We start from the raw sequence: 22,368 nt of genomic DNA, 5'->3' as shown, positions 1-22,368 counted from the left end.
ACACCGCTCTCAGCTTGCCCGCCCGCCACTCGTTGCAGCCCGCAACTGCGATACGCCGCGACTTAAGATGCGTGCAGTCTTAAGTTGTGCTCACACCGCGATTTGCTCGATCGTGAACTTCCGTTCCGGTATATGCGAAAATAATGATAATATTCTCACATTTATAATGAAAAAATTGAAAGGCGTTCTTCTTCTGAAAGAAATCTTAGTTTTAACGAAAAGTTATAAAAATGAATAGTGGAATGTTGCATAATTTGTAGTTGTAAATAAAAGTTTTTTTTTTTTTTACGAGAACTCGAGCTAATGATTTCTAATTTAAAGGTGAGATAATAAAGAAATGAAGGATGTCGAAATTGTGTGTATATAAATTGTGTGAAAAACTTTGCATTAGTATTATTGTAGCAAGATTTAGTTTTAGTTAGTAATTAATTTTAAATTTTTATTATTTTTTAATAATAACTTTTAAAATATATTAATAAGAAAAATAAGAGATAGTTTAAGTATCATTTTATATTTAATGGCAATATTACAATTATTTTTTAGTACAGTTTTATTAATGCAAAATTTATGGCAATAATTTTAGGATGACGTGTTTTAATTTTCTTTGAGATATGATATCTTATTATTTTAAAACTTTATAAGAGAACCGGTTAAAATTTTCTCATTCGTTGTAAACACGACTTTATACTTGCCACGTTATGCCGTTAAGATCGGCGTGTGTGCCGAAAAAGTGTTCTCAACACTCGAGCATCTCGAGCACGTATGCGTAAAGGGTGCGTAGAGGCGCGTAAAGATGCGAATGTCAAACTACCTGGAAACTCGCTCTCGGCGTTTTATGCTATTTTACTCTTGCCAAGAATTTCCCTCTCGATCATTCTCGCCACTGAAAACTCTTGTGAGTTTTCCACGTCCAACTCTAGAGCGCTCTCTGCAAAAATTTCCTTTTATCGAATTTTAACATCAAATACCGTAATTTGATGCCCAACGAATTGATAATTTTAGGATAAAATATAACTCAGAATTTAAAATCTCCTATATATATATATATATATTTTCTTTATTACATACTATTATATTATTCATCATGCTTTAATTTAATACTTACATTACGTATTTATTTCGCATATCATACGAAAAGCACTTTACTTTTTTTATTGTTGGTTATAAAATATCTAATGCGCATTCTTGATTCGCCTCTAATTTTACTGATACCTCATTTACTTCGCTTTGGCGTTGCGCAACAACCTTTTCGACCGTATTTGCATTTTCTTACGAACCGCACAAGTCGTATCTCTTTAAATATTCAGAACTCGCGAAGCCCATATGGACCGAATATAATAGACGGGGAGAGAAACGGCAGATTCGATAAACGTCGGCGCGATTACACGCTGCTCCGACTCGCTGCCGCGAGTTTACGAGGGAAACAAGCGCGGCATCCCTTGTATTCTAAATTACGCGAAAATTCGAGCACCAATTTTCGGCAGCTTAGAGGATACCCTCTCGCGCAGGTTTCACGGGCGGTTAGTAAGTATGGGCGGGCCACATATTGGATCATATCGTATCTTCTCACACCCCATGAATAATGCATCTCTAAGGTCGTTCCCTCTCTCTCTCTCTCGGCTCTTTTCATCCCGATACTCAGTCCCACCCTCTTTTGCATTTATCTCTCTTTCTCCTTCTCTTTTCCTCGTCTGCTACGTTTCGTGCGAGCCCGAACCGAGTCGCGTTCCGAAATCTCTTCGTAATTAAAGCTGCCATATATTTTACTTTAATCGAGAAGATCGGCCGGCTACCATTGGCCGCGACGATTTATCACGACCGGACCGGCTCTTCTTCGTTTGCCTCTCTTTTCGCTTCCTCACCTCCGCAGAAGATTATAATGCCGAGAATGTATGTACCGGTGCGGTGTAATTGCGAGACGTTCTCACGATTCCGTGTCTTTCCGTCTTTCGAATTTCGAAAGTAAACGATAATCCTAAATTTTCAGAGGCGCGACAGAAAATATCAATAATTTTCTTAAAAATGTCTTCTTCGAAAACCTCAGTAATGTAATTGTATGATGACGAAAAAGAATAATTTCCTCGATTATCACGCATAATATTTAATCATTGGTTTTGCTTTTCTCAAATTATTGTAAGTAGAATAAGGGAAATAAAACACCTAAAATGAATATATAAAATGAAGATAAAATCATTCTCTCCTTAGTTATATTTAATTATTGATACGCATTATACCTTAACGGTAGTTTGCACTAGCGGGGGACCTTCAAATCTGATCTCGCAATCGAGATGGTAGTCGAAACGTCGGTCGTGACTCTCCTTTCTTCTGCGCGAATCGCTTCCAGGCCGCGAGGGATGGATCCGGTAGCCCTTGAAGTAACAGAAGCAAGAGCAGTCCCAGTGTCACAGACTACGAAATAAATCTTGGATTACCACGCGCTCACCCCTCATTCCCCCCCTCCTCCTCGATCTTGCTCCTTGAGTAGCAGCACCTCGGCATCTCGATCCTTCTCCATCTACGACATCCACCTCCACCTCCTTCTCCTCTTCTCTTTTCCCCCTTCCTTCTCTTCGTCCTCGCACCGGCGACACAGGCTTAACACCGTTTTACGCTCGGAAGTGAAGGACTCGGGGAAGGACTACTGTATTCCTGGATTTACAACCTTGAAGACGCTGTTTGGTAGATCGCACACGAGAGCTCAGTATTAATGAGCGATTAGAGATATAAATCTGACTAGCTCTCACCCCATTTCACGCGCGAATCTCGTTATTCTTATTGTTCGCAAATTATTAACATAGTAGATATGATGCCGGTACATAAATAACTCGAAATCATTTTCATCGCAGATACGTAGCCGTGAGAAATATGCACGGATTAAGCAATTGATTAAATTTTTATATAATCTATAATTTTTAAGAGAATATTCATGAAATTCACGAAAATCGTGCAATTTAAATTTATTCAAAATAAGACGCGTTATATATATATATATATATATATAATATTGTAAAATTATTATTATTATCTTGTTCTTGTTCTTATTTACACATATAAATTATTATTAGAAAAATTATCTCTTTTTTCGCGGATAACGAGAATTGATTATCATGAAGAGCGTAGTGGGCAAAGGCAAAAAAGTGGCGCACAGCCGCCGCGTTAAGAGGGAGAAGATACGAGGGCGACGAGAAACGAGGGACCCCCTCCCCCTCCCCCTCCCCCTCATCCTTTAGTCTTGTCGGTGATCCGCGAGACGCCACCGGGACTCTCTACCCGCCGGAGTAGCTCGAGCGAGCCCTCTTAAATTAATTACAGGGAAAAGATCCGCGCATCCCCCGGCAGTAGACGCCCTTATTCGAGAGGGCAAAGGATACGCGCGCGCGCTCAGTCGAGTGTCTAACAGTCGGAAATCTTCGCTAAAGGAGCGGAATGCTCGCCGAAAAAAATTCCTTCTCGTACGCCTCAGACGCCGAGATTTTAAGTAGTCCTCTTCCTCCCCCGCGTTTTTTTCCTTCTCCACCTCCCTTATTTTCTCTTTCCTGTTCTAGTAGGTCCTATACTCTTCTATCCCTTAAATCTTCCAGTGGATTCTTTAGACTGGTTTTCCTTCAAATTGCTTCGGTAAATTTACTCGATGTGCACGGTTCTTTTACTTGTACGTATCTTATGATTAATACGAGGTAGAGGTCCCGATGATAGGGAGTATCTCTGTCAATTTGCGCGGATTTCATTTTATTAAAAAAAAAAAAAAAATGAAGTAAAAAAAATAATTTAGCTTAATGCCTTTTATAGTTATGAGAATATAATCTCTGTGAAGCAATAAAAAGTTAATATAACAGAAATGAAAAAGACTAAATGTTCAGAATATGAGAAGGTTTGGAAACGTTACATACTCATTCGCATCGAGTTCATATCGGATTCGAAGGAACATAAACGTATTATTATCGAACAAATCTCTAAATAGTTGCGAAGTTTCCGGGGTTGACTCGCTAGAAATGCTGCTTGTAACCCGGCTTTATATCGCCGATCCCGTATAGAATGGTGGAGAACAAGCTCTACCGGCTAATGCCGTTGTAATCCTATAAGCGGCATAAGTCCCGATGACTGGTCGGAATAATTCCGATAGGCCGTTTCACCCTCTTCGTCGCGTTTGAGTTTTCCATTTCTTTCTATCTCGCAGAGTTTTGCCCTCCTTTAACCGAGTTTGCGATTTGTCGAAAAATAAAATCTAAAGCGTAAAGAATTTTGCTGCATTCATTGATAATTAACTGATTATCTCTTAGAAAAAGTTAATTTTTCAATTTGTTTCTTTTTTTTTTTTTTTTCTTTTTTGTATTGAATCAATGTTACAAACATATAGTGTCGCGAATATTAGTTGTCTGTATTAATTATTATACAATTGTAAGAGGGGGAGAATATGCAAATAAATTATTTTTTCTTATGATAAACAAACACTTAATCTACATACATTAATTTATTTGATTTATTTTCCATGTTATGTTAATATATTGATATCGATGATTGATATCTTTATGTCCATAAAAGAAATAACTCTCGTGCTTTTTTAATCAGCATCAGAAGTATCGATAGCAAAATTTTGTCACGATGAGGAGGAGATAATCTCTGTCATTCATTTTCTATGGCTTCTCTTCTTCAATTACCCGATCACATTGTCTCGGAAATGATATTTCACGATTTGTATGTGCACGCAGCAATGTAGCAATTATTTTCTTTTTTCTCTCACTTTGCGTATCGCGCTCATATTGGTTTTCTTTTTAAAACTGAAATATTTCCAAAGCAATTGTCTTTATTGCGCGATATTGCGTTCGACTGTTTATCGTACAATTTTGCGATACGCGGACGTGCGCAGAATGTTAAATTTTCGTCTCGGTTTTTATCGAATCGTCCACTACTCTGTCCGATATCGAGCACAGAATTAAACAGTTTGCTTTTATACGTTTTACTACACATTCTCTACATTTATATTATTCATAAAATTCTATACACGTAACAACGAAAATTATTATAATCTATTTTATTTATAAGCGTAAAATGTTTTAATATCATAAAAATATAAAGACTTAATAATATGAAGCGCACATATAGCTGTCTGCAAAATATATATATAGTATTATATTTATTTCATAAATAAAATTGTGGAAGCCATGGTTAGAGAAACGAGATTTTACAATTTTTATTATATTTTGCATTACGAATGTATAAGAGGTAATGGATCAAAATTAAAACTTAAGACAGCATCAGAACTCGCCAATGACAACGTGGCTCGTAATGAGATGGAGAGACCGCGCGAAACACAGGTGCTATTAGCGTCAAGCAGAGAAGTCGCTGGATCGTTCGGGTGGAACTCGTGGGGAGCCGAAGACAGATCGTAAAACAACCGATGCGGTGTCGGCGCGACAGGAGCAGAAAATACAAGCGAAACGGAATACAGACGAGTTGTGTCCTCCTTTGCATTAAACGCGCATTCCGTGCCAAACGATTAAGACTTAAGAGAAACCGCTGTCCCCTGGCGCACAGACACTGTACCGAAGGCACGAATGAATGTCCTTATTGTTCTACCGTGAGAACCCGAGGCACGCGCAAATCCATGATGTAATTAAATAAAACGATACACGCCGCGTGAACTGCGTTCTCGCGATTTTTATCCTTGCTCCTTACGCCTATCTTCGCGGATGATGTTAATCAGGCACAACAAAAAAGTGTCTTCAGTTCCGAGAAATCCCTTATATTGACATCTTATAATTTTGTTATCTTAAAAATATTGAGATATAGGGAGAAAAATTTATTTATTTTATTATTAATTATTATTATTTATAATTATTATTAATTATTATTTATAATTATAACTATTATTATTAAAATTTTGCCATTTTGAAAGATATTAAGGTTTTCGAATTTAAGAAATGTAACCAAGGATTTTAAAAACTTGAGGATAGTGTCACTTATAAACATTGATCCATTTTTACGCATCGTTTCGTGAAGTTTGCGCGTCGAGTGTCTCGTTTGGATCCAAGAAGATGCTGAGGTAGCGAGAGAGAAGAAGCCCCGCGCAAGCCGGATGCTCAACCGCATTTTACTCAATGGGGTGTACACAGGTCGGGGAGCATGCAGTAATAACAAGCGAGAGAGCAGTATATAGGTGATGCTATACGCGAACGACGACGGGGTACTCCCCGTTACCCACTTTGTATGAAATATCAACCACCGTGAAACTTGAACGCCCTGAGAAACTTCGGGCGTCCTCTCTCCGCTACTCGCTCGATTGCCGATCTCGAACGTGCGGGAGGGCTAAAAAATCTCGGGAATCTCTGTCGAAAACAGCGTAAAACACGCTGACTGGATGTAACGAACGAAGGAGAAGACTGGTATTCGCGGTGAATTATGCGCGAGTACATCAGACTCGTTGTTCTTTATGGAAAGAGTTGTAAAATTAATAAAGAATATCCAGCGGGATATATAAGATTTTCACAAATTTTTTTTTGACAACGCTGCAAGAAAATGTATCCGCGTTTATAAATAGCTATCGCACAATATTTGATTTCCGTCAAATATCTGTATTAAATTACCCAAACAATAAATATAGTATCATCGTTGAAGCGAAAAATAATACTTTCAATAAATTTATATCACCATCTATAATCGCTAAAAATAAAATTCGATATTGAGGATATTACATTAGAAAATGTCTTATTGCGAAATAGACCACGCGTCTTTGCGACTCTTCTATTTTCGATAGCTAATATATACTTTAAAGATACTGAATGTGCTAATTGGGATTGAAAGTGCTAATCGGCAGACGTCTGATGCGATCTATTTTTCATTACGTGACACAAGATCACATACATTCATAAGCGTGATAAATTGATTTATATTATCTATGACACTTTATATACAAGGAGAAAATCGCCATCCTCTGTCGATGATTATTAAACTAATATCGAATCGGACAATTCGAGATTCGCCGCTATTTATGTCCTCGTTTCAACCGGTGGACTTCCGCTGTGGGATAATACGGTTAACCGCACTGCCCATTAGTCTTTCCACAATCGATAGACGCCGGCTGCTACGCTGAAAATCGATGTCGATTATCGCGCACAGTGGCAGTCTCCATCCCTCCTTCATCCTTCCGTTTCCTCTTTTCCTTGTCTCTCTTCTTTGTCTTTCCACTGAAGTTTTATCTCCCGTCATAATAGTATAATGACGTACACACATGATTTACTATTACATGCAGCAAAATTAATTAATATAATTTATTATAATTAAATTACGCGCGCGAAAGGACTTTGTGTATTCATATCGATACATAATTCAAATTATACTCTTTTATTTATTTAGTATTTTAAAAAATTTCTTGTTTTCATTTTGGAATCTCTGTGATACACATTTTATATAAATCTAGATTAAATTTCTTATTATGTCGTCGCATATTTAAATTGATTAAAGATTTGGTTTTTTTTTGTTAAGTTCATGTTTTCCATAAGGCTAAGTTAACATTGTAACTCTCGGTATAATGCAGGTTAATTAATAGGATTTAAAAAATTTATATAGGATCATGATTGTGTGTGTGTGTGTGTCGCGCAGGGGCTATATTGTCGCATATTCCAACAGATTATCCTTAATAATCACGAGTACTTTGGAAGGGTTTGCTCTGCTCTTTCTTACTTCTCCCTCAGTTCTCCCAACTCGTTTCGCTTCGTGTCTCGTCTCTCTCATGCATCGTATCGTCAGTTTGACATCGTTGTATAACAGGATCTCACGCCAAGTACTGAGCCGGTTAACTCGCTGCAACCCAATCCACTCTTTCTCGTTTCAAGTCTTGAGTGCTTTCTCGCTCTTCTTCTTCTTCTTCTTACCCTTCTCATTTTCCTCTTTCGTTGCATCATTACATGCTTCCATGCGGGTACAGTCGCATCTCTTTATGCGTTTCTCGAGATGCGACTTTCTATTATATACGTAAAATTTGATCATGATTGATTAATAAAAAAATAAATATTATTTAAATATTTCTCATTAGAGATTATTATTTAAGAAAAAGAGTAGATAATTTAATATTTTTCTCAGCGAGTAATTATTTTTATTACTACACGAAATACAATTCTTATATGCTTTTTTTTTCATTCGGGATAATCGTCGAAAGCGTAGTGTGTAAATTCGCTTTCGGCATCGCGTTGTGGGAAAAGGGTAGGCGCGCAGGGAGGCGGCCTGTCGTGGGACCCTGCGTTCGAGCCCGGCGATGAATTATTCAGGGTGTCTTGATCCTCCGGTCGGGGCCGCGCGACCGACAGACAGACAGACGGATTCCGGTCCGCTCGATCACCGCGATGGTGTACCCCCGCGATTTTTTCTCGGCCGCTCGCCTGATCTTCCTTTTTGCGCGAGCGAGCCAGATTAAGATCGCAGGAATCGCCTGTCAGCTGTGACGATTCACCGGCGATCGCACGGCTCCCGGGATCGTCTCGTGCGCCATGTACGGCAGTCGTCGCCTTCCTCGCTTCTTCATTCATGTGAGCGTCTTTGATCGACGTCGATCCACCGGGTAGACAGGTAAACACATTTCGAGTCACAGACTCCGGACAAGCTTGACCGCGATGCGCGACCATATTCAGTCATGGTAAAGCCACAAATGCAGACGTTATAGTGTACAGGATTACTCCAGAATTTAAATCCCAAAATTATGAATATCAATGCCATAATTTTAGAGAGTGTAATGTTTTTATAACGCGTGTGTAAGATAATAAAAAATAATAATATACATATTCTTCTATCTTTCAGAGCCCAATGTTCTTTATTTACCGAAATAATTCTTCGGCAATGATTATGCCACTTTTAGTTGAAAATATATACATTGTCAACATTTATATATAAATGTTTACAAACTCCGATGATATTTAAGAATTATTCTGTGCTAGCGAATTTATATATAATTTTCTAAGCGACAACCGATTTTTATATGCGACCTGTAAAAATTGTGTCGCGCAATTTAGTAACGGGCAATTAAAACTTTCTCCAAATTGTAAATGAAGACGTTAAAGCACATTGTATGCGATGCGTGATGGTAATACCCGATTATCTCTAAAATGATTTTTACGCTTATAATTGGCGAGACGACTCTTTTCGACCATAAAGCCGAGCATGCACGGTAGTCCCGCACGAGGATTAACGTTAACAAAGTCCGACTCGTTCATCGTCGACTAACGCGGCTTAAACGAGCCGATTCGTCGCGCCAAATACCTGATTTCGTCTATGGGGTGTCCGTTTCATAAAACTTCTTCATATTAAAAACATAGAATAAAAAAAAAACAGAATTTAATTTTAATCGTAATATATTTCGCACATATTAAATTTTTTTATTGATATTTTTCCAACGAGGAAATTGATTATGAATATATATATATATATATATATATATATAGTTATTATTTTGTTAAAAATATTTTTACTTGAAATTTATTCAATTTGTAACGTGCCAGTTAAAAGAAAACGTAAAAGAAATAAGATTAAAAAATTTGATGATTAAGAATTTTATTATAATATTTTTGTACCGAAAATATAAAATTTTCTTAACTAGTTAAATTGACTCTTGATATATATATATATTTTTTTTTTTTTTTTAAATTGACGGTCTTTTTTTATTTTTTTATGATGTAGTAGGTTTTTCAGTTCGTCAACTGTAGCTACATAGGTAGTTCATAAATTTTCACCATTTTCCAGTAACTCGTTCGCAAGACTTCCGTTATGAACTTGTCGGAATTACATGGTTTTCGAAAGCGATATGAATGCGACGGGATAATACTCGATCATGCTGCATGATCGTGCTTGACATGCGTGGGAGTTTTTCGGCCGTCAGTGCGGATCATCGAGCGTGATCATTTCGCGAAACCGAATGACGATCGATCGGCGTGGAATGACGCGCGTCACCTTTTTCGAGGTGCTCACTGGTCCGTCATCGTTTGTGACGTAGAAACCCCGCAACTGCTCGTCATCGTTCGTTTATTTGACGGGTCCGACTGAACGCGCGGAATTAATCCTTTGGCATTAACTTTTTCAAACAATATGATGATTGGTACATATGTATTACTCATGTAACATCAAGAACAAAAGCATTTAACATTTATTTAAGAAAGATTCGATCTAAAAGAAAATATTACGACTTTTTTCCGTAGGAAAAGATATACTGATGATATAATAAAAAGATTTTTAATATTTTTAAAATTTAAAACGTAGTTTTTGACAAAAAATAAATGCAGATAAAAAATAATTCTTTACTTTTTTTTTATTCTAAAATACAAGAACTTATATAGCGACAGTTTTATCGTTCAGTGAAAAACCCTTATCTTCTGAGAGATTTTTGAAATGTACATGTAAGAAAAAGAGAAATTATATTTTATTTTATACCGTCTAATGAGATCTTAATATTTCGTACACCCGTTATACATACACGTCCACGGGCATGCAAAGATCGACGGCTTCCCCTCACGCGCGTCTTTTGAGGTTCTTTTCGCCGCCTAATTGTATCGGGTGTCTTAATCAGCGTGTAAGCTACTAAAGCCAAAAGACCAAAAGTGAACGAGAGAAAGCGAAGAAGGGGCTCGCCTCCGTACGACGGTAGGCCACCGTTCTGCATCTCAAAGGCGCAATTTAAAAAGTATGTTAAGTCGTTGCCATTATGCTCGATGTACTTATCCGCTCCGGGATCCCGTCAGACATGAATTTAGATTATGGATATCCCGGCATTGTGCGTGTTTTCTCTTCTCCGTCTTCTAAGATTCGAATAGAACTTGGAAGCGACTTTTGGCATATGACCTCACTTTCTTGAAAGGGAAAAAAAATTTTTGCGCTAATGATAAATCAAGATATATTGCTGAATGAATTAAATTTTATATTTCTTTTTTCTTTTTTTTTTTAATGTTTTATATTTGTTTATCCTTAATCTCATACAGGAAACTGTACGAAGAGAATTTCTCTTACTTATCTGATTTGTACTTAATTTAAATTAAGAATAATAAAGTAATTTTTTTATGCTGCAATATATAATAATAATTGATAAAATATTATAGGATTACAATTTTTTTTTAAATATTTATACATGTGTTTTCCATTTTTTTGTATATGAATTTGTCTATTTTGAAAATTATTTTTGCAGTTGGCTCAAAAAATTGTCTAATATAATAACTAAACATATACGAACTGAAAATTTGGTTATCTGATATGCATGTGTCGATTCGTTCAAGTATGAATTTCGATGGGTGGAGAGAAAAAAGACAGAAGCAAGACAGACAATTACACTAGGGTTACAGTGGGTTGTCGCACGGCACGTGCTGAGTGTATACTAAAAAGCAATAAACTCCTTCGGGAACTTATCTCTTGTAATGACAACGCGCGCGGTAATATCTATATGAGATCATAATAAAGCCACCTACGTTTATGGGAAGCAAAACGAGGAGGGCCTTTGAGAGCATATTGGTGCTCCATCTTTTGATCCTGCTCGCTAATTCGCCTCGTGTATTTAGGGATATACGAGTCGCATGAGTACGAGGCGTAATTGAATCGAGCAAGCGGGATAAACTATCCGGGACCCTTGATAATTGGAAACTATAAATTTAAAAAATATCAAGTATCAAATAAAAAAAATAATTCGACAGAAAATTAATTATGTAATGTACATTGATAGATTAATGTTATATATTAGCAGTTTATATAATTTTATGGGAGATTTTAATTTAACATCTTACGAGTTAGAGAAACGATTATATATGATCGTGTTTACAGATTTTAATGCATGATATAACAGCATCTTTTGCTGAAAGCATCAACGCAAATACGAAATAATTTGTATCTTTATTTGAATTCTTGAAATTTTAATATTATTTAATCTTTTCACAATTTATTTTAATCTGTGCACGATTTTACTATATTTACTTACTATTATTATTTATCAATAATTATCATCAATATTAATTATTAAGGCCTATAAACATAACACAAATATTAATAACTCAATTATATTTTACATAAATATTAATTGAATATATTGGAAAGCTTTACTAAAGGACTCATTAATTGAGAATGATTATATCGGGGCAAAGGACTTTTCGAGATTTTCAGGCATCGATAAAAGATCTTGATTTATTCTACAATTTACTATCAATTGTAGAGTCAGTCTATCAGCCTGAAAATGTCGACTGCCTTCCTCTGTGCATGATAAGCTCTTTGCTAATTGCTGATAATTCTCTGTGTCTCTTTATCTTGATAATGACGATGACTGATGACCATTGTTATATGGGTGATTCTAGTGGGGCCTGTGTTCGGGGGCCGATGCGGCGCGGAGGCGCTCGGTCTGGGGCTGGGGCTGTCGCCGGGCCCGGCCTACAGGTTCGCTCTGCCCCCGGGACTCGCTGCCAAGACCACCCGCTGCCTTGTATTCGACCAAGGTAGGCCCACCAGCCATCTTCATTGCCGCGATCGTTGTATCTTTGATCTTTTCAGGTTCTGACATTTGTCCGATAAATTTTTTTTTTTTTCAAGTTGTGTTACTCAGATTATTGTAGTCCTGGGGAAAAAATATACCACAATGATGAAATCAAATTTTGGGTGATTGACGTAAGCTTTTGAAGAACCGAAAGGATCGATGATATTAAATTCTTATATGCGCGAATGTCATTAGTCATGCAATTAAATTTCGCATTCTATGCGAAAACACAATTAAGGTCTGTCAGAAAGATTACTCGCACATAAATTGTGTGACACTGCTTTGTTTTGCTTAAAACGCAAATAAGAAAGAATCAGCACAGTCAAATTTGAACACGAATTTGAATGAATTTCACGTTTGAAATGAAAACTTTCTTTTCGACTTATGCCATGGTTGAATATTTCCAAGAGAGAATGGATGGACGAATGAAAGTATAATTAACGTGAGAAACGAGCTGCTCGCGTCGATAATCAGATCCGAAATGCATAATTAATTTTCGTTAAATAGCATCTAGTTGCATCGGTAATTTTCGGCGAATCGCGTAATGAAAAAATAATAATAACAGGTAATTTGATCGAAGCAATTTCGGTAAGAGTAATTTTAATTTAATTATATTGATTGCAATTTAGTTTGATTCATCACAATCATTAAAATTTATGAGGTTATTTCAACTGAATTATTTTAATTAAATTAACGTTATTTTATTTGTAATTGTCATTATATCTATAAAGATAGTATATTTATAGAAAAATATAATGAGTGAGTTTGATGCGATATTTATTAAGAAAAAACTCTGACATTTTGAAATGTTTTTCATTCAACCCGAAGAAACTCTTTATTCAATTTTTATTTTAATTATTTACTTTAATTATTTACATATGAAAAATAATGTGATTTGAAAGAAGTAACGCAAGTTTATAATAGTTGGCAAAATTTTATTTTTATTTACATCAGCAAGTTTATATTCGCTATGATCAAAGTTTAAAAATTGGACCTTTCAAGATTTGATTTGCATATCGATGATTTTGTTATATTTCGTCACCGTTATCATTTCCGGTATCGTATAGTCTTGATGCGACCGCATGTGCATTGGCGCATCAGGTGCGCTGGCAAGCAGCTGGCGAAAGGCCCTCCGGCGGGTCTTAGGAGATTTGTGGACAGGAAGATGAGCATAGCTCGTGAGCTTAATTCGTGCAAACGCACAAGTCGATCTGGTAGCTGGATTTGCGGGATCGATGGACCGCCGTGGCCGACACGCCGGCACGCCGAATTCGCGAGAATGAACAGACGGATCGATAACTTGACCCGCCGCAGCCGCTGCGGCGGCATCCCCCCGACTTAAGCCTGAAATCGATCGGAATCAGTATCTACCTTAGCCGTTCCCTGATTCCGCCCTGTTAATTGGCCGGCTCTGCGTCCCTCAAGATTAATGACTTTCATAAGGTGAATGCACCGGTATCTGACGCTTTAAGCCAGTGATTCTCAACTGCATCGCCAAATTTTCCAGCTAAATGAATTGTAGCTGTCACAACACACGCGCACGCATGAAAAAAAAATTAAGTTTCTTTTTGTTTACGCAAATAAAACAACAGTATGCATGTGTGTAATAATAAATTATAAATTCAAGATATACAAAGAAGAAAAAAAACTTGAATTATCTAGGAAATAATCGGGGCGCGTTATATATGAGAAATACAACTTTAACATCATATTGTCGTTTAATCATTGCCATTTATTTGATAGTCGATTACAGTACAGTGCGATCGAGATACCACTGAAAGTGGAGAACAGTTAATGGTGAAGGTTAAGTGGTGACATGTTCCGAGTATCGGATGATATATATCCGAGATTTTTTATCCCCGTATGCGCAACGGTAATTCCTGGTTTTATTGCCATGAAAAGTGAGTATTTGCTGTCGGTTTAGCACATTCGCTTAAGCTTGACTGACATGACACTAATTTGGAGATTGCTAGCGTCTCTAAAATATCTCGCATACATTTAGAAAATTTTTCTAATAATGACGAATTATTGACTCTCTAATAATGATATTGCTCTTATTTTTATTCATAAAGATTTGTTTAATTTTTACTTTTGATTTGATTTAATTTATTTTCATAATTTCTAATATATATAAAAATGACGAAGTGAAATATATATATATATTGCAATTTAAAAAATGTAATTTATATTTGAATTATTTATAAGTAATACTATTAACTATGTGATAGCAAACATTACAAATTATATTAATAAAACGTAATATACAACTTGTGAAACATTCAGGATATTTTTTTAGGCCAAATATCATACTATAGAAATCTCGCAGAGAGAGGAACTGTTATGCCAAGAAAACATGAGTGCCAGTCAGAATTACCGGAGTAACCTCAACGCGCGCATAAATTCATATTTTATCGTGAAATGCATAATGCATCATTTTAGCATATTTTAGGTGATGTTTTTTTGGATATTCTTATGCATATTGTTTGTACGCTTAAACTCAGTCGCGAGTTTTCCGGATATAAATGGATGTAATCGCCACATTTTCTAATTTTAATATTCAACGAAAAATCTAATTTTAAGTTGTATTTTAATGATTATTTATTACTGTCGAATTAAATATTCACTATGTCCATTTGAGCATATTGACATTTCAACATATATAAATTTTTTTGTTAAAAAATATAAAATTATAGTATTAAAAACATAAAGGATTTTTAAACCTTTATTAATTTGTTAAAGTAAGATTGTAGCAGTTATGAACAGACGTTTATTAAAAAGTTTTAATCGTTGAAACAATGTCGCACGATGATGTTGACGATAAAGAGATTTGCGAATTGAAATTAAAATCATTTAATTGATAATCCCGTGATAGAGTATCGTCCGAAACGTTCAACTAATTAAATCGGTAATTAAAGGCCGTAAGGAAGGTCGTGGATGAAGGAAACGGGGGCGGCAAGGATCTTCTCTTGGATATTCTTCTGGAAGGAAATAAGCTGCTGTTAATTTATCGTAATCGCTCGGTGTGACTAAGTAAGTGAGCGACGCCTCGCAATATTCTTTATTAAAATATCGAGCTACTTTTTTTTTGCGCGCCTGCTCAATTTCATCCCCGAGACGCAACTCATCCCCGAATGTGCATCTTTGGATGAGAATCTTGATATTATTATTCTTCATTATGTTATGTTATGCGCGATTGTTGTACGTAACGCATTTTTATTATTCTTTCATTTTGTTTTTCTAAATAATTCACATTATATTATTTCCATAATTTCTAGCAAACCATTACTATAAAATAAAATATAGTTTTTATTATGTGTATAAATAATAAAAAAGGTTTTTTTTTATTTTATTATAGTAAAAATTATTAACGGAAGAATTTTGATATAAATGGCATCCATTTTGCGCTGTCCTTAAAATCTCTTGGTGCGTGTTCACTCAGAAAATCAAGGATGAACGAAAAGTTTTTTCGACCGTTCCCTCCATCCAAGAGCGGAGGTGACGTTAATTCCCGGCGACAGGGGTAAAACGCTTCACTATCCGGAAGGACACGCGTGACACCATTTCGATCGATATACGCGTGTACCGGGGATGCGACGGTGGACCCGTAATCGCATCACGAGGCGATATCTCGATTCGTTTAATCGGACGAAGATGACGATGAGTAAAAGTCACATGGGCATTGCGAAAGTTGTCCTTCCACTCCTTTTTGTCCCCTTGTTCTTTTACTGCAGATTAATTAGCTGATCCGTGAGTCAGCGTGACGGATCATGACTGGAACGAGAAATGACATAACTTTCTTTAACTCCACGCGAAAAAGATCTGTCAAAAGTGAGAGCAGCGTGCACAAATCAAATTTCTATACTTTTATCTTGATTTTTTTTCATATAGTTTCGAATTTTTTAATTTGTATATTTTTTACGTTTTTTTTTTTTTATTTTATCATATACGAAATACAGTAGTATTTATATCCTTCTGATGCAAATAATACAGACTCAATCAAAAAATTGAGAGACAAGAGCTAGAGTTGGTCTAATGATAAAAGTCATGCGTCGCCAGACAAATAATTGCGTTTCCTTAATTACCATCGCGATAAATCAGTCCAATGCCGAGTCTCTTTAAAGTTCCAAATAAGCAATAATACTGTCGAAGTGTGAGGATGGGAAAATGGAAAAGCGTGGAGCAATGGATTTTTTTTCAAAGGGGGAAAGGGAATGAGTAGGGATAGAGATGAGGCGCTAAGTGGGTCAGTATCGGCACAATACGGTAACAAAAAGCACGTTGTTATTGTATACGGACCGCAACGGAGATGCGCCCGGTGCATACGCGTTTCATCCGGATCGATATACCTGATAACGAATTACAAAAAGGCGGTGCTGAAAAAATAACTCGCTCTATACAGGAAATGGATATTGAAATGTGTATTTTGGCGAGGAGGTCGAAGTAGGCCGGATATTGAAATATGCTTTTGCGCGCGGGGGATCACTGTAGAATTCAATGTAGGTTTGTACATTTTGAACAAAGGCGATTTTTTTGCAAGAAAGGGTGTTGCAGATTTACAGATTTTAAGAAGAGTTCAATATTTTTATTTTTTAACAGATCTATAAAAGAATAAATATGAACTACAAAAAAATGCTTAACGCAATTTTTTTGCTATCTAGCGCGTTTATGATAAAAATGTAATTTATTAAACTAGGTGTAATTATTATTTCTTTTTTTTTTTTGCTTTGTTATTTTATTTAGTTATTGCATGTTTCTCGCTTGATGTCGAAAGTATTAGGTCAAAGAATAAAGAAATGAACGAAAATTAACGCAGACATTTAGCAGCAATATATTTTTGTATACCCGATAAAAAGTAATCTTGAAAAGAGAAACGGAAAATATGCCTCTAGAATAACGTTCGTTTCGATCTTGATCGTCTCACTAGTCGTTTCTAGCAAGAATTTGCTCGTGCGGTTAGAGATATTATTTTTCATAAATGCGGCACAAATGGCCATTCTGTGTGATTGCATGGAGGAATACGCGCACAAAGATTTATTCTGAATAAGATCTACAGGGTAATTTCTAGTTACACTTTCATGAAACTCACAGTGGGTCATTATTGAGCCTATTTTTTCGCGCAATTTTTTTTTTAAAGATAAGCTTTATTTTTTCATAAATATATAATACTTTTAATATTTTGGTTTCTAATTTTATATTTAACATACAATTTATTTTATGTTTTAAAATTACGGAATTTTTGACATTAAATATTGTTGATATAAAAAAATAAATTTAAGTACTTTAATTATTTAAATATATATATATATATATTATGACCTCTTCAAAACATATGTGATAAAAAGCACTTAATTAAGAGCGATAATATTTATTAGCTCTAGTATTGCTGTTGTGCCCAAATTAATTAAGACCAAGCAGAGAAAGAGAGAGAAAGATTCAAAAAATTGGAATTACCAGCCGGTCATATAAATATTCTTGCGATGGTAAATATGCATTTAATCGCCAAGAGCGAGAGAAAATTCGTTTACTTTCTATTACTCCTCGTTTTTATCAGGGGATGAGATCATTATGCACGGCCTCTCTTACCACTACGCGTGACGTCTTGCGTCGCCATTTTTTCGGCCAGGCTTTAGCTAGAGAGAAGCTTCTCGCCTCTTCGCGCGCGACAGTAATTTTACTTAATTAAATTCCGTTCTTTCCGCCTTTGGTGGCACGACCCCTCGTCGCGTTTCGGGCCGGCCACCGACCAACTTCCTCCCTTCCTCCTCTTTCTCTTTGGTGCGAATGCTGCCTTTTCCTAACGCGTCACCCGCTGTATCGCCACTAATTTTTCTCCTCTCGCTCCGTCGCTTCGTTCCTGCTTCGCTGTCGTAGCTTCAAACGGTTTTTCTCGGTGGGCGATCTCAGCCATCAGGAGCGACAGACGCTCTTTGAAATACCAGGGATGGATCTAAAAAACTTTCAAGAGGACTGCTGATTATATTTTCGAAAGAATAGATTTTAGTCGCATTATTATTCAAATTTTTTCTATTCTCTATTGGAAGGATTATTTAGATTTATTTTTATATTTAATTTTGTATTTAATTTTTAATTTTATATTTAATATTTTATTCTATATGATAAGTGATTATTTATACTTATTATTATATGTTACATAATTTATTTTAATTTATCTAATTTAAACAAATGTTTAACTTTTCAAAATGTATATGTGAATTAAAATATATTAATTGTTAAAAAATTAAAAATGAATTTTAGATTGTGTTTGAACAATCGCAAACATTGCATGTCGTAAATAACTCGTGTATAGCCGCTCGAATATTTTCGTATAAAGAAGGGAAAGATTTCTTCGTCATTACATGCGTTGTTAAAGTATTACCGTTATCTTTTCTCTCGTCAAAGCGTTCCAAATAATATCATCGCGATGATTTACATTTAACAAGCGGGGTAAAAGCGTGGCAAGATGTCAGCGGAGTCGTAACGAGGGAAGAATATGTCTATCGCGGCTTTCGCAGTCGGGGTAACGTTCGCGGCTGCTCGTTAAGCGCCGTAAGAATTAAGGGCTCGACGAAGAAGGGTTCGGCGAAGGAGGCAAAAGAGGGCAAGCTTCTTATTGCCACTTCATCTGCAATTAACATTTATGGGCGCGGGCGAGTGCTGTTGGAAAAACTAATTAAATATTCTGCGACACGCTAGGGGCCTGCGGACCGATACTTGTACATAGCGTTATGTCATTTTTAACCCTTGAACGCTGACGAAGAAAAAAGGAGGAAAATATATAAAAGAGATAAGAATTTTCATTGAGAGAAGATATTTTTCCAATCTGACTAGAGCTAAATTCAATTCGCAACTTTTGCATTAGTATTTTTAATAACTCGTACGATGCGCGATTTAATACAAATGACTATAATTTACAATTAAAAATAAGAAATTAATTTTTTTATTTAGATTTCTTTATACAGTTAAGAGTAAAACTATTACAATTTTCAGTGCTTTTTATAAATGTCATACTAAATTTCTTCTTTATTTGTCTAATTAAATTTGTTATAAAAAAGAATAGAATCTGAATACATTTCTTAACAAACAATCTTATGTGTGCAAATATCGATGCTGTATACAATTAAACCGATCGTCCATGCAGCACACTCGTTTGCGTAAAACGTACGTCATCTTTCTCGGCGCTGATGAACGCTGGTGTAAACGTGGTATAATCGCGACGTGTTACTACCTATTTGTCGGTCGGCTCGTAACGCGGGTCGGTCGGCTACCTCCCCCCCTCCCCGAGGTGGGACAGGAGGGACGAGAGAGGCGACGAGGGTTAGTTCGGGCGAGAGAGAGAGTATATCCTGGTGGATCCGTGAGCGCAAACCACATAGGGTGGTGGTTGTCGAGCGCGCGATCCGCGTGTAAGCCCCTCACACGATAAGCACCAGCCGATAACGGAAGAGCGTCCCTCCGGCGCGCACTCCCCACACGCGCGCGACAACCGTTTCTCGCCCCCTCTCCGGGTTAACCCCTCGTCACAAGGGCTATCCCACAGCACGGACGCTTTAAATTTTCGCCGATTTTCTTTAAAATCTTCGGGAGGGACGCGCGCGCGCGCGGACAACCCGGGATGACAAGGGGATAAAGGCGAAACAACCCCCGTCCAAGGCGACAAGATAGCGCTGACGGATAGGGGCGGTCGACTGGGGCGATGAGAGCTGTTTAGAGATTTTCGAAATGATAACGTAGAAGCACGGCCGCGAACGCGCATTTAAATCCGCGCGCACGTATGTACGCCGCTACCGAGGATTTTCACTGATTTAGATTTTTCGTCATGCTTTTCTCTCCAACCCCCCCGGTCCAGTCGGTTGGTTTGCCAGCGACGAAAAGCATCTCGAAGGGGATGCAATTCGGCGCCCGATCGCTCAATTTATCTTAGATCAATCGATCTTGGAACTATACTCTCAAGCTCTTTATATATGCTGATACATTCTGATTCTATACCTAATATTTTTATATTTCTTCGTGCAACACATAAAATAAAGTTAAATTGTGTTATACAAATTTTTAAATAAATTTATGAGATATCATTATAATAATTATTCTGAAATTATTTTTAAATATATATTTTGAAATAATTACTTCATTTATATTTTATTGTCAATTGAGTGGAAATTTAGAAAATTTTGATATCTAGAAAACGAATTTCTAGAACGACTTTAAAATGCTGTTTTCGTTTAGTAATCTGTTTTTCAGGCTACGCCATCGTTGTCCTTCTTCAGATTTTCGTTAATGATAACGCGATACAACGGCGGTAAGCGACTATGAGAATCCATCCGGATTTAGTTTTCTGGATGCGTTTTTCGGCAGCCACCCCTTTTTGGCAATCGGTTTACAGTGGCACTCCTACGACGAGCGGCTCGAGCAGATGGGTCCGTTTAACGCTATCACGCTGTCGACAGTTTCCGCGCTTCGTTATCGATAATCTCCCGACTGACGAAAAAAATCACGCACCGTTTGTTTCATGGTATTTACGATATACGAATCTCAACCGACTGAATTTCTACTTTTCCGCTTGCAAACGCTCCCATGTTTCTTCATGATTTGCCGTTGCTCGTTGCGATTTATCACCATGCGATAAATTCGAAAAGTAAAACAATGATAAAGTTAGCCGTAATTGATTTTATAATTAATGAATTTTGCAAGGAAATTACCGTATTTCTTTTTATTATTAAATTATTGTAGCCTTACTTTAATGTTAATAAAACTGATAGTGCGCACTCTTCTGCAGAAAAATTATATTTTCGCAGTTAACTTTTTTTTATAAAAAACGAATTGATAACAAGCTAATTAATAATATTATTACAAGTAAGCATACTTTTCTTAAAATCTATAATTATTATATAAATTATTAGAAATGACGGTATTATGATCAGTCAATAACTTAAATGTCAATATATTTCAAACTAGTATATTTATCATGAACAATGCAATCAGCCACTTTCGCAATGTCACTATATATATATATATATATATATATATATATATATATATATCTTCTGACTCAAAAGAGGTTAAATAATATCCCGCGTAACCAGAAGTAAAACTCTCCGAGATTTATCCGCACCCTCGGTGTAACGCGACGCATACCTCGTGTCACCGTTTTTTTCCACCGCTTCATAACTTCTCTCCTCTATCCCTGTACAGTCCCCTTTATTCTCTCTCTCTCTCTCTCTCTCTCTCTCTCTCTCTGTTTTTATTAAACCACCGCGCGCTATTTGTAGTCGACTACGAACGACGCGAGAAGTAGCAACCCGCTGGTAACCCTGAGATATTATGTAGCCGTGCAAACCACGCGATGTGACAAACGTTCGCCCACCCCCGTGCCCTCTCCACAAGCACCTCCTTCCCGCGTCCGCGCGCTACCTGCCTCGTCGCGCGCGAATCCGCGGGGTGTGAGACTACGCGTTTTGTGCTCGCATACACATCCAAACGGGCACGATTCGCTCGTACACGCGCCGCCTGTGTGTATGTCCCACGGCAATATGGAAGATCATATGTCATGCCGGGGGTGGCGGGGGTCGCGGACTCGCCCGGGGAGGGAGGGGGGGGTGGCACGCACACCCCTCTGGAGAGGGCCGGCCGCTCGTTCGTCCGTTTGCACACGCCGTCCGTTTTCAGCTTGTGCGTACACATTGCACGACGTTCAGGGGTGGATATGTCGTACTCGAGAAAAGCGGACACCGTTCGCGGATGGATGAGATCATTTTAAGCCTGATTTGTCCAGTATGTCTTAATATGTCTTATAATTGCCTTATGATATTTTGATTGTTATTTTTAAATAGCATTTTTCGATTTTTTTACACTATGGGATTGAACATATATATTTTATAACGATT

The 22,368-nt window shown here is 36.9% G+C and overlaps 1 protein-coding gene across 4 annotated transcripts in view; it reads left to right on the top strand.

Moving 5' to 3' along the window:
- LOC126852907 (E3 ubiquitin-protein ligase Rnf220-like) overlaps window positions 1–22,368 on the top strand; it is a 149,535-nt gene that overhangs the window by 26,693 nt on the left and 100,474 nt on the right. For 3 of the 4 annotated variants that reach the window (XM_050598475.1, XM_050598312.1, XM_050598229.1), the window contains one exon: window positions 12,312–12,449. The exons of the other annotated variant lie outside the window; for it this stretch is intronic. In XM_050598475.1, the coding sequence (XP_050454432.1) occupies window positions 12,312–12,449 (138 nt within the window). The remainder of the gene's footprint in view (window positions 1–12,311; window positions 12,450–22,368) is intronic. 4 annotated transcript variants of the gene reach the window in all.

The sequence above is a fragment of the Cataglyphis hispanica genome, chromosome 1, assembly GCF_021464435.1.
Source record: "Cataglyphis hispanica isolate Lineage 1 chromosome 1, ULB_Chis1_1.0, whole genome shotgun sequence".
Lineage (NCBI taxonomy): Eukaryota > Metazoa > Arthropoda > Insecta > Hymenoptera > Formicidae > Cataglyphis > Cataglyphis hispanica.
This window is presented reverse-complemented; position numbering and strand designations above follow the sequence as displayed.